At 41.3% G+C, this 14029-nt stretch overlaps 1 pseudogene and 1 gene segment (V, D, J or C); one reads left to right on the forward strand and one right to left on the reverse strand.

Moving 5' to 3' along the window:
• The first annotated feature begins 1578 nt into the window (after positions 1–1578).
• LOC131830166 (Ig kappa chain V-VI region XRPC 24-like) lies at positions 1579–1959 on the forward strand. The segment is given in 1 exon segment: positions 1579–1959. A coding segment is annotated over 1 exon segment (381 nt).
• A 3535-nt stretch (positions 1960–5494) lies between these two features.
• On the reverse strand, positions 5495–8132 carry LOC131829220 (hsc70-interacting protein-like; annotated as a pseudogene).
• Positions 8133–14029: the final 5897 nt, after the last annotated feature.

The raw sequence follows: 14029 nt of genomic DNA on the forward strand, positions 1-14029 counted from the left end.
CACTCTCTTTTCCACTTAAGACTTCAGCACAGCTGCCCTAGACACCTGCTGAGGGTCTGAATGATGGCCCTGGATTATTCTATAAGCAAAGTATCCTAGTCAACACCTCACCAGCTCAGCATAACCTCAAGGCCTGCATTTTGGGACCCTTGAGCCTTGAATCTCGGTAGGAGCTCTGCGTGTGTGCCTCTCAGTGTTTACAAACAGAAGGAGCTCAGGAGCTGGGTCTGGTAGTGGGTGTGAAGGGCCCAAACCTCCTGCCACAGCCAAGTCCCCTTCCTGGCCATTTCCACTGCCCTCTCCCTCCAGGTTGATAGGCTATCATTAGCATAACTGATGATCATTGCAATACCCATGAAGCCCTTGTATACTGTCACAGCTAAAAGGGAATGTTCATTCATTTGAAGGTCAATTGACCTTCACCTTGACTGAATTGAATCTTCATTTTAGATGCATTTCTCAGCTGACCCTTCCTGAGGCCCTGCCCTTAATATTTCTGGGAATCTGACCCTGGAACTACAGGACCTGCTCTACACTGCCCCCTGGCTCAATGCAGCCCTCTTCCTTTGAACCCCCCCCCACCCCTGATTTTATAAAACTAATATTTCCTGAAATTCTACACTATGAGGACCCCAGAAATCATCTGCTGCAACAGCCCAGTTTTGAGGTAAAACAATCCCCAATATTTCTTGAGCATTTTCTCTATATCTGGGGCAGGCTACCTGTTTGTTCACATTCCCTGCTTATTCTACACACAACCTAATGTGGTCCCTTTGACATATTAGGAAAAGGAAGAGAATAGATTGCCCAAGACTAGCCAGATATTATGGTTACCTTAGGGCATTTACATCTTCTGAGGAGATTTCTGGGAGAAATACTCCAGTGCTAGCTCAGGGGGCCTGTTGCCTCTTCAGCAGGCATCTTTGTTCTGGGCTTGTCCCTGCCTCCCAAGCAGCCTGCACACCCATTGCTCTATCAGCACTGAGTGGCCATCTGAGGCTTGAGATTTACTGAGGTTTATTGAGGTTTATTCCCAGTGAGACCTGCCTCACATCCCCACGTAATTCCCTGTAGGCATGCAGCCTTGGAAGAGTTATTTAAAATACGAGCCAGGCTATTCCCATTCTAATATAGCAATATTTATTCCCCAGGGTCGTTTTCAGGATTTGATCAAACAATTAGTGCAGTGCCCAGGTGTACTGCTCTTCAATCAAGGATTTCTATTATCACTGGTGCTCTCATTGCACCAAGATTCCTCAGTGTTTCTCAGCAGCATGACCACTGATGGTCTGTCAGCACTGCCCTCCTTGTGGTTAGACCTGTCCCAGCCCTCTGGACCCACCCTCACTGCAGCCTCTCTCTCACTAGTTACCTCCAGGCCCCTCAGGGAATCCGACGCTCGGCCCTAACAGAGGCTGCCCTCTGCCACCTCCCAGGCACTCTCCTCCCAGCAGGAGCAGCTGCGGGGTCCCCCTGGGCTTTTCTCTCCCTGGTGGAAGGAGAATCATGCTGGGTGCACTTGCCATCTTTTGTGCCCTCCTGTTTTCCGGTAGGTGCTGTCTCCCTCCCTGGTGCAGGATGGGTGAGACACCATCAGGCTCCTGCTGCCACCTCACCACTGTTCCCCTTCCAGGTGGCCACACAGTGATGAGGCTGGAGCAGCCAGCTGTAGTCGTGGCATGTGAGAGCACCTCAGCTACCCTGTCTTGCACAGCCAACACCAAGGTCAACTACATCCACTGGTACCGCCACCAGGAGGGAAAGTCCCTCCAGCGGATCCTCCATCTGACCATGGACCAATCTGTCGTCCACTGGGATTTGGTTGAGAAAGCAGAAAAAGTCACCGCCATAGGGGCCAAGGATGGTTATAGCTGTACCCTGTTAGTGTTGAAGCTGGAGAAGAGTGACGAGGACATGTACTACTGCGCTTTCTGGGAATACCACAGCCCTGTGATCTGACCAGGTGCCTGAGCAAAAAGGTCTCTGTCTCCCAAGGCGCTCCATGCCTGGCACCTTCCACTGGCTCTGGGTCACTGGGGTTGCCCTGGGGTCAGCCCTCAGCACCCTGCACTCCCCTAGCACTCCCTCCATTGGTCCACTGCACAGAACCCTGGAGGGCAAGGAGCCCCTGGTGTGCAGGCTGGTGCAGACCCAGGGAGCTGTCCATCTGGAAGGACTTCTCTGAAGATTGTCCAGTGCAGCATTTCTGAGGCATTTAGTGGGGAATCTGTGCTGCTCAATGCAGGAGCCACTAGCCACTAGCCAAATGTGGCTCCTGAGCTTCTGAAATGTAGCTAGTTCACTAGTCCAAGCTGAGAGGGGCTGCTTGTGTGACATACAAACCATTTTGTCAAAGACTACAAAAAGAAGATTAAATATCTCATTAATGATCTCTATAATGAGTGCATGCTTGAAATTACTTCAGATATCTTGGAATGCTAAATAAAAATGGTTCTAAGGTGAATTTTACTTCTTTTTTCCTTTTTTATATGTAACAGCCATACAATATTTAGTTTTGGCTCCTCATTTATTTACATTAAATAGCACCCCAGTACACCGGCAACTGAAAAATCTGACTATGCCCTGAAGAATGTGCAAATAAAATGTGGTGCAAGTAATGTCAAGGGTGACGGAATCTTTGGAGATTTACCACAAAATGGTTGAAACTGAGGTTGGACGTCACCTCCTGATTCCAGTTTCTAAGTTGCTGTTCTGCCCACTGCTTGTTACTTTGCAGTGGAAACTCAGTGAGCAGAAGCACAGTGAATGGTAGGACTAACTTCTCAGCACCCCCATGCACTGGCATGCCTGGTGCTCAACTCCTGTGGGGGGACATGATCCTCAGGCAGCATGATGCACCAACCCTGGGTGAGACCCGGAGCCCTCAGGCTTCCAATTCTCCTTGCATGTGACTCCATATGGAATTTGGGGGCCAGATTCCCCTGACTTCTGTTCTCTCATCTGTAAAACGAGGACATTTCATTGTTAAGATTACATGACTGGTTTCTGTATAAAGCAAAATTACACAAATAAGATATTATTATATTCACTACCTTCTCATAAAGGTAGTCAACTGATTCAAAAGAAAGAAAGAAAGAAAGAAAGAAAGAAAGAAAGAAAGAAAGAAAGAAAGAAAGAAAGAAAGAAAACAAAACTGGTATTATTGATCCTCTAGCCCCAAACAGGAAAACACCTGTTGTTGTATCTAGGGAAGAAGAAAAATCTCTCTGAGGAGGCCCAAGCTGAATTAAACCCATTTTCAATTGAAATTTCAAAGTCTACGTACAGCTTAGTTGCATTGCTAAACATGATGCCTGAAAGTCTACATGATCTCAAGGAAATTGGTCTCTAGGGTTCACGAACTCCTCATCTATCCCCCTGAGCATCTGTTTTTTGTAGTGGGAGATTTTTTTTTAAATTTTTTATTTTTTATAAACATATATTTTTATCCCCAGGGGTACAGGTGTGTGAATCGCCAGGTTTACACACTTCACAGCACTCACCAAAGCACATACCCTCCCCAATGTCCATAAACCCACCCCCTTTCTCCCCACCCCCCTCCCCCCCAGGAACCCTCAGTGGGAGATTTTTAGTTTAGACATGCTCTGTTTTGAAAGACCCCGACTAACACCCTGACTTTGTACTGAAGGCCTGGGTTGAGACTAACATCGCCAGCGTGTGCAGGAAGGGGAGGGTGTGGAGGGGCAGAAAGTTATGTTCACTCTGTTTGGGGGGGTCTTCCTTCATCTGTCTCCCCCATTTCCTATTACAACCAAACCTCTTCCTCTTGTTGCACCTTCTCAGTGCCTGACTCCACAGACAAATATCTCTGAGACCCAATATTACCATTTAGTTACAGAGAAATTTGCTAAGTATGAAGACTCATGAGACATCATTCCAAATCAGCTAAAATCCAAGTTGCCAACATGATTCTGTAGTGTCTTTGAGTTACACATAACTAAAAGGACAGTGGCCTTGTGCCTGGAGCAAACAACCCTGTGGTGCAGTGGAAGCAAGTCCAACTTTAGAGACATTTACTGCCCCTGCCCTTCTCCTCGTGGCTAAGGTGAGCTTCACCAAGGACACTCTGGTCACACACAGCAAAGGCAAGCCAGGCAAAGGCCAGTAAGCCCTCCTGTCCTAAGTAAACTTTTGCTAATTAAAGGGTCGTTTAAATGTCTGACACTGAAAGCTTCTTATTAGAGTGTAAGGCACTGAGTACAGTGGTGACTCCATTAATATCTGTTGAAGTGAAATTGATATTTTGACTATTAGAGAGGGTCTCACATTACCTCATGGGGTGGGGGATTTTGCGTAGATGAATGCTTGAAATATCCTGATGATTTGGGCTCAACTCATTTATTTCATTCCTGAGGTGGGTGAGACATAAGGTGTTTGAATAATTTGACCAACATTATGTTATCATATTAAAGCTGATTAAGAACACCTAACATATCAAGATTTCATAGTTACATTCCCCATTATCAAGTGACCATGCATGGTAGTACTCTATAAAAATTGATGTCTGTTACCTCAGAGTCACTTTGTGAAAATCACAGTTCTGAAAATGGCCTGGCACATCCAGAATTTCATGTTGACACTTTGGTGCTGGGTGCTCTTTATGTTCAGGTTCAGGAATGCGGCCCGGGGCAAGGAAAGGGCACAATTTCAGAGAGGTCACCTCTAAACTTGGGGTCGGCATAGTTTTTTCTATGTCTCTTCCACATTTCCTGAATTTTCACATAAAAACCTTGTATTGCTTTTGAATTTTGCTTTAAAATTTATTTGAAAAGGAATTCACATGATCCTTGGCCTCAGTCCCTCGGTGGTGGTGGATTTTATATGTATGTGTGTGTGTGTGTGTGTATATATATATATATATATATATATATATATATATATATATTTATTTTTAAAGATTTTATTTATTTGTCAGAGAGAGAGAGGGAGAGAGAGCGAGCACAGGCAGACAGAATGGCAGGCAGAGGCAGAGGGAGAAGCAGGCTCCCTGCCGAGCAAGGAGCCTGGTGTGGGACTCGATCCCAGGATGCTGGGATCATAACCTGAGCCAAAGGCAGCTGCTTAACCCAGGCATCCCGAGATATATATATATATATATATATATATACATATATATATATTATAATTTATTTTATTTTTTCAGTGTTCCAAGATTCATTTAGGTACCACACCCAGTGGTGTATTATATAGTCATGGTCAAGATTAAGTCTCCAGACCTTCCTGGCAAGAAGAAGAAGGAGCTACTTAAAGGTCAGGAGAACTGGAAGGAGAAGATGTCCAGCTATGCTTCAATAAAGTGCCAGGAGGTGCTGCTGCCAAGCTCAAGAACAGAGTTGTTCACAAATCCATCACCTGTGTTCTCACCATCATCAACCAGACTCAGAAAGAAAGCATCAGGAAATTCTACAAGAGTAAGAAGTACAAGCCCAAGATAGGGATCTACAGCCCAAGAAGACATACACCCGGCTGCTGGCTGAACAAGCAGATAGAGAACCTGAGGACCAAGAAGCAGCTGTGGAAGGGATAGCTGTCCTGGCAGCCGAGGGACACAGTCAGGCCCTGAGGACCAGCGTCCATGAAACACAGGCAAACTGGGGAAAAAAAAAAAATCATTCAAGTAAATTCTTTTTTTTTTTTTTTTGTAGGGACTAGCACACCCTTTTAATATGTTTTTAAATATTTTTAAGGTTTAAAAAGTGTTTAAAGTTTGTAGTTCCTAGTAGGAAAACATTATCTGAATGAATACTCTAATGGCAAACCATTGTAGAATGTTTCAGTTGCATGGGAAGCAGAGGGGTAGGGATTCTCTTCACAGCACCCCAGCTTTCTTCATGAGAAGGTCAGAGATACACTGGTTTGTATTATTGCGACATCCATTAGGTGATCGAAGCTGCTTTTGCTTCAGCAAGGGCTTTATTTGTCAGAGGGCATTATGCTTGTCCTCCAAATTTGGCTGACAATTTACTGATGAGATTCATAACCTTTGGGTTGCTCTGATATTTTGACATATTCGCTGGGTTCTGGGCCACATCCTGGAAGGCCACCATAACTTCTGGATCCTGCATGGTTGCAAGAACTCCCGGATCATGAAGAATTTCATTGAGCCCAGGCATTCCTGCCATCCCAGGCATCCCCCCTGCCATTCCAGGCATTCCCCCAGGAAAGCCACCTGGGAAAGAGCCATACTGAGCTCCTGATTGTTGTCTGGCTTCTTCCTCCCTCTGGGCTCTCTCATGTTCTTCCCGAGCCTTCTTAACCCTTTCTTTCTTTCTTTGATCTCTCACTCTTCACGTTTTTGCTCATATTTTCTCCGATGTTCAGCAATTTTCTGGGCCCTCGGTTGAACTTCTTTCAGCATTGCACTAGCATCTCCATCATAATCCAGTTTACAAGCAAGGGCAAGATCGTGTGCTGCTTCTTCCCAATGGCCCAGAAGTCTATGTGATTTCCCACGCCACTTAAAAGGCTGAGCTGAATCAGAATTTATTTCAATAGCTCTGCCACAGTCTCGAATGGCAGCATTTGACTTCTGTAATTTGATGAAGACACTAGCTCTCTTGGCATACAGAATGGCCAAGCGAGGATTTAGTTTGATGGCATCTGTGAACAAGTCAATGGCTTTCTGTAGTTCACCATCATTTAGGGCATCAATGGCAGCCACTTTTTTTTATCATTTGCCTGATCCATCATTTCCTCGGTTATCTCTACATTTTCATCTCCCATTTCTTGAGGAGCATCGGTGTCTGGTTCAATCACAACTTCATTGTCAATTTCTAGATCACTCTCCTCACTTGATGGTTCATCTGTCTTTATGTTTTCCTCTGCCTTCTTACTATCTGGTTTTTCTTCCTTGATACTGTCTTCTGATTTCGTTTTATGAGTGGCAGGTGGTATTTTACCCCCCCCCACGCTCTCCACCCACTCCTGCAGGAAACGCATTTCCTTGGTGTGCAGAATGCTCGGATCCTGCTTACACATTTTCGAAAGCCTGAAGTTCGCTCACTTTGCGCGGGTCCATGGTCCAGAGGCAGTGGCAGGCGTCAGGCGCGGCTGAGGTTATGACCCGATTCCAGGCGTGGGTACTAGCTCAGTATGATCCTGTGGAAGGGGTCATTCTTCCACAGAATCACTACATTCTTCTTCTTTTTTTTTTAAATTTTATTTGTTTATTTGACAGAGAGAGATCACAAGTAGGCCGAGAGGCAGGCAGAGAGAGAGGAAGGGAAGCAGGCTCCCTGCTGAGCAGAGAGCCCAATGCGGTGCTTGATCCCAGAACCCCAGGATCATGACCTGAGCCAAAGGCAGAGGCTTAACACACTGAGCCACCCAGGCGCCCCTCACTACATTCTTAATACTAAGAATCACTGCATATTTTTGAGCACTTAGGCACAACATGTCAGATTTGATGGTCAGGAAGGCCTGTAATTGGCTCTGTCCTGATCACTTTTCTCCCCTTTTCTCAAACAACCTTGGTTTCTTTTACAAATTTTCTATCCTGATTCCCATTGACTCTCTGCCAAGTTAGAGACAAGGTTCACCCTTGAGAGAGCTCAGAGTAGCTTCTGGGAAGTGTTTTTTCCTCTGTGTAGGACAGATATCAGGTACGATAGAGAGGATCACAAATATCCAGGCTTCTTATTAACACTGTAGTATAATGTCCTTGCTTTCTTTAAGTCTCTTTTCTCCACATGAAGGTGCAGGAATGAGATCCTCTCAAGCAGAATGGCAGGCAGTTTTTAGGCAACCATAATTTCTTTAGCAAAGTTGTTTGGCACTTTCATTGCCTGAACACATGACCTCCTAATTTCAAGGAATGTTGCTAGAAAATCATTTTCACTTGAAGATTGAGAAAAGATAAAATTTCAATTAGTATTCCATTATATATATATATATGTCTACTACATCTTCTTTATCCATTCATCTGTTGGTGGACATTGGGGAGGTGAATGCCGTGAAGTGTGTAAGCCTGACGATCCACAGACCTATACCCCTAGGGCTAATAATACATTATATGTTAATTTTAAAAATTAAAAAAAAAAGAATCACTACTAGATTAACCAATACATAAAGCTTGCCACAGACTCTTCTTAAAACTCATAAAAAATATATAAGGTAACTAGAAATACAATTTAATAAAATACATGCAAAAATGTAATGGAGAAATTAATAATTTATCCAAAGATATAAATGAAGACTTAAAAACCTGGAGAGCTATATTTAGGAATAGAAAGAATCAGGAACAATAGCAATTATCATCTCTTAAAGTATAAATTAATGGAATTCTAACAAAATCACATTTTTTGTAGAAATTCAAAGGTTATCATAAATTTTACCAACTTCAGTTATATCTGGTCACCTGTAGAGACAGATGTAAAGAGAAAGGGGTAGAAAGTGTGTCTTTGTTTATATCTATAATATTTCATTTATTTAAAAAGAGACCTACTTTTGAACATTTAGCATTAAGTGAGAAATAAATCTGTATTGTGTTAAAAAAAAATCTCAATTAGGACTCTGTGTGTCCCCTTCTTTGCGGACACAGATTTCTCTCCCAAGTACATTTTCTTTCATTCCTGAGGTGGGTGAAACACAATGAACTTGACCAACATGGATTCCAAGGGGCAAAATTCTCTGAAATTTTCTGTTTTTTTTTTTTTTTTTTTAAACCAAGAGTCAGCACTCCATGTTTTTCTACTGTGCTCTCTGCACCCTGGGGCTAACCTCTATGGATTCCACTAATGAGCATCTTTGCTCTGATTTCTATTGACTATTAGCCAATTGAAACTGAAGTTCAAAGAACCATCCCCATGTCACCTGACATAAACATTGCCTCTTGGGCATTAGATTTAGCCTGTGGATCCAGGGACCGGGGAAAAAAGAAACAAATTTCTCCAGTGGGTATCTGGTATGAAAGGAAATGGCCACTCCCACCTACACCTCTTGGTTCCTGAGCATAAACCTATGGCTCTGGGGTAGATGGCACCATGTGTTGGACCTAGAAAGGTTTCAGCCAACCCAAAGTCACTTGTCATAGAAGGAGCACTGAGCTTACTCTGTTCTCATTTCCCAGTCTCCCACTGATGCTCTCACTGACCGCTTCCAACAACAACCAGAAGATAAGGAAGACCATAGGTGCAGTCCATGAGGGTCTGTCTAGTAATGCCCAAGGCAAAGTAAAGAGAGGTGGACAGTCCATCTGCAGCAGAAAAATGAAGAAATCAAGCAGATGGTCAGATAAGTGGTTTTGCTTGTCCCCAGATTAATAACACATTTGGGGAAGGAGGGGAAAGATAGATTATATCTAAATTGATTCATTTCACTTTCCACAAAGCCACCAAGGTCCCATTTCTAACAGAACAGGATGTGCCCTGTTCCTTCTGTAACAAAACAGGAAGCAGGACAAGTGTTGAGAGATTATTGTTAATTCTATGCTTTTCTATTTGATGAACTAAGAAAAGAGCAAGTAGATTATTTGTAATGCTTTTGTTCTTTGGTTAAATAATGGATTCTCTGGTATTTGTTGACTTGTTAAGTAAATCATCAACGCATAAGTCAAATAAAATAAATGACATAAAAGAGATATATAAATGATCATAGTGTTTTATGAACCAATATTATGATAAATCCAATTTTGTGTTCTTGATGTTCTTTAATACAATAAACAAGTATATAACAGTGAAATAACCCCAACTCTTATTAAATAATTGAGACTGCAGAAATACCTGCCACTTTTATAATGTCAACAAAATTCAGCCTCTCACATTAGTTATAATTGATTTATCCTTTCTGACCTTCCTCAATCTACTTTCCTGCTATCTGTGAGTCAAATTTTAATTGTTTCAGTCACAAGTCAATAATTCCTAGCTACTATAGTTCTGTTGCCTTTATTTTTCAACTTCTAAATTGAGGTTACAAAATAATTACCAAAAACCTGCAGTTATATTCTGAAAATGGTAGAATTAGAATTTGCAGTTCATGGGTCAACAAATTTCTCTGAGTTTACTCCTTATCTTTGCTCAGCCAAATCAAAACAAAGAATTAAGTGGTTTCTGTGTATAGCGGTAAATGTGCAGACAGGATTTTAGGGAGCTGAGTTCCATATGAAAATGAGAAATATAATGTAATGTTCTGATAAGAACATAATGAAAGCTATTGCTAATTGAGTATTCCTTATCTACTAGACACTATATTAAATACTCTATATACTCTCTGTTACATAATCCTAATAACAATACTTTGAGATAGCCATAGAAGGTGTAGATAAGACACAGTTAGGGGTCCACTCTGATGAGGATTCCTCACGGAAGCCCATTGGTTGATGTTTGAAAGACAAAACAGCAGCCCTGGCTAAAATGGTCAAGTTATGCTCCCTTCCTCTACAGCACACCAGGAGGACCTAGCAGGGGGAGAGGGGCAATAGATGTCAGTCCCTGAAATCTTATTGCATTTACATAGTTGAGGACACTGAGTGTTAGATAGCCAATAAATCGTGCTAATAACATGAGAAATTGGAGTTAAAAGCAGTGGGGGCCCTTAACCATATTAAATAAACTGACAGCTGTTGGGGGGGATGAGGGGATGGACTAACTAGGAAGGCACTTGTGATGAGCACTGGGTGGTATATGCAACTGATGAATCACTAAATTCTACCCCTGAAACTAATAATACACTTTATGTTAACTAAATTGATTTAAATTAATATTTTTTTTAAAAAGCAGTAAAGAAATAAGTTTGACTTGCAGCTCCACCATTTACTACCTGCATTCATCATAAAAATCTGTAAATAAACTTATTTGGAAGAAAGAATTGATGCTTAGAGAAGAAGAGATATGTTTCTAAATACATAGTCCATGCTTTTTTTTTATTTCAGTTTTTCTCCCCAGATATTTTTATTTTATTTTTATTTTATTTTTTATTATTATTTTTTTAATTTAATTTTTTTTTAGATTTTTTATTTTTTATAAACATGTATTTTTATCCCCAGGGGTACAGGTCTGTGAATCAGCACTCACCAAAGCACATACCCTCCCCAATGTCCATAACCCCATCCCCCCTTCTCCCATCCCCCCTTCCCCCAGCAACCCTCAATTTGTTTTGTAAGGTTAAGTGTCACTTACGGTTTGTATCGCTCCCAATCCCATTTGTTTCATTGATTCTTCTCCTACCCACTTAAGCCCCCATGTTGCATCACCACTTCCTCATATCAGGGAGATCATATGATAGTTGTCTTTCTCTGCTTGACTTATTTCGCTGAGCATGATACGCTCTAGTTCCATCCATGTTGTTGCAAATGGCAAGATTTCATTTCTTTTGATGGCTGCATAGTATTCCATTGTGTATATATACCACATCTTCTTGATCCATTCATCTGTTGATGGACATCTAGGTTCTTTCCATAGTTTGGCTATTGTGGACATTGCTGCTATAAACATTCGGGTGCATGTGTCCCTTTGGATCACTACATTTGTATCTTTAGGGTAAATACCCAGTAGTGCCATTGCTGGGTCATAGGGCAGTTCTATTTTCAACATTTTGAGGAACCTCCATGCTGTTTTCCAGAGTGGCTGCACCAGCTTGCATTCCCACCAACAGTGTAGGAGGGTTCCCCTTTCTCCGCATCCTCGCCAGCATCTGTCATTTCCTGACTTGTTGATTTTAGCCATTCTGACTGGTGTGAGGTGATATCTCATTGTGGTTTTGATTTGTATTTCCCTGATGCCGAGTGATATGGAGCACTTTTTCATGTGTCTGTTGGCCATCTGGATGTTTTCTTTGCAGAAATGTCTGTTCATGTCCTCTGCCCATTTCTTGATTGGATTATTTTTCTTGTACTATTTTATTTAATCCTCTCTGTAGCCCCATGTGACAACTATTATGATTAATTTCCACTTGACAAAAGAAGACAGTGGAAAAAAGAAGTGACTCATGCAAAGAAACAGAGCCTGTAAATATGAGAACACATATAAGTAAGAGTTGTTCCTTGAAGAAAATATGAGAAAAATGAGATATGAAAATAACAATACCAGACACCCATCATTTAGCGTTGCTTTGATTTTTTTTTTTACATATTTACAAATAGAAAAAAAGTGCTTGGAATTTTATATATAAATGCATATTTATATATAAATTTACATATAAATGTGCATTTGCGTACTTGGCCTCATATTTTCTTTATTTGGTTAACTTATTATTGTAAGAAATATTGGAATTCTTTAAATTATCTATGAGCAGATTATTTTTAAGTGCCAGAGTTAATTAAACACCCTCCTTCACCACTTAACCCATTTAGTTTTGAAACCCATTTATGTTTTGAAAATTTATCAGATCCTTAAAATGTTACTGTGTATGTTTTTAATGACCTATGAAAATAAGTACCCTCCTATACTACTTACTCCTTTGGATGGTGGCTGAGTTATTTAATTATTTCATATCTGAGTTTCTGTATCTGTAATTGCTGCAATAAATATTTTTCAGGAATTTAATTATGTTATTACTCTAAAAATGATAATGAACATAATGTACATTCTCTGCCTGGCAGTAATAGTGTTTTTTTATATTTTCAAGTTATATTTTTATTATTACTGAAAAATGGAAAAATGACTTTGTTGAATAGTATTTTAATTGTGGGGTGCCTGGGTGGCTCATTAGGTTAGTGTCTGACTCTTGATTTCGGCTCAGGTCATGATCTCAAGAATTGTGAGATCCATTCCTCATGTCGGACTCCACACTGCATTCTCTCTCTCCCTCTCTTTCTGCCCCTTCCTTTTCTGCCCTTAGTCCATGTACAAGATTTTGACCACTCTCCTTGTTGTTGATCTATGATATATTCTGCTAAAGCAAGATCACAATACAGAGAAGATACATGATTTTCCTTACCCCTTTCTCCTCCACTAGCAGGTAGGAAGTCTTTCAGATGTCTGCCTGCTGTGACCCTTTTGCCCTTGCTTCTTGAGTGACTGGTCATTCTTTCCTGACCAGGCTCTGCTGGGCTGGGCAGCAGGAGTGGGACCACCTGTGTTTATCGGCAAATGCCAGAATATATTCTGTAAAGTTAACAAACATTGAGGGAATTCAAAGTGACTTAATAGCGCAATCAAAAAAGCATGGACTAGGCGATTCTCACAGACCTGTACCCCTGGGGATAAAAATATATGTTTATAAAAAATAAAAAAATTAAAATATATATATATATGTTTATAAAAAATAAAAAATTAAATAAAAAGGAAAAAAAGAAAATGTTTTAAAACAATATTTGATAAATTGCAAGTCCACAACGAATATTAGATGTATAGTAGTTATAAAGCTTATTACTAGGTATGAAATACAACACTTCTTTGAAAATGATCATGCCTGTGACATGCTTATAAGACAGTTGCAAAGCTCAGGGCAAGTAGAAGTTGATTTCCAGAGACTGCTCTGACCCCTGTATTCCCAGCAACTGCAGCCTAGTCCCTTCTTGGAAGTACCTAAATTGCAAATAAAATTTAATTTCTTTGAGTCCTAATCTGCCTGGTGACATCTCAGTTAACTTTAGAAAACACAAAATACTCTGCTGCTTGTGTACATATTCAGTAATGTCAATGAGATATTTCAGTGTCCGGTTGTTGTTGTTGTTGTTGTTTGGTTTGGTTTGTTTTGTTTTTAAAGATTTTATTTATGTATTTGACAGAGAGAGATGACAAGCAGGCAGAGAGGCCGGCAGAGAGAGAGGGGAAGCAGGCTCCCCACTGAGCAGAGAGCCTGATGTGGGGCTCGATCCCAGGACCCTGAGATCATGACCTGACCTGAAGGCAGTGGCTTTAACCCACTGAGCCACCCAGGCACCCCCCGGTTGTTGTTTTGTTGTGCTGTGTTATAAAAAGTAAAGGTCAGATATTCTATTTGAGTTTTGAATCAACTACAAATCAGACAGACAGACATAGGGGTTGAACCCAGCAGGCATGTCCTCACTTTTCTGCAGTACAGGATTCCAAGGGAGATGGCTAAGTGGGTGTGAGAATTATCCTATCCT

This window comes from Mustela lutreola, chromosome 4, assembly GCF_030435805.1.
Source record: "Mustela lutreola isolate mMusLut2 chromosome 4, mMusLut2.pri, whole genome shotgun sequence".
In the NCBI taxonomy this organism is placed as follows: domain Eukaryota; kingdom Metazoa; phylum Chordata; class Mammalia; order Carnivora; family Mustelidae; genus Mustela; species Mustela lutreola.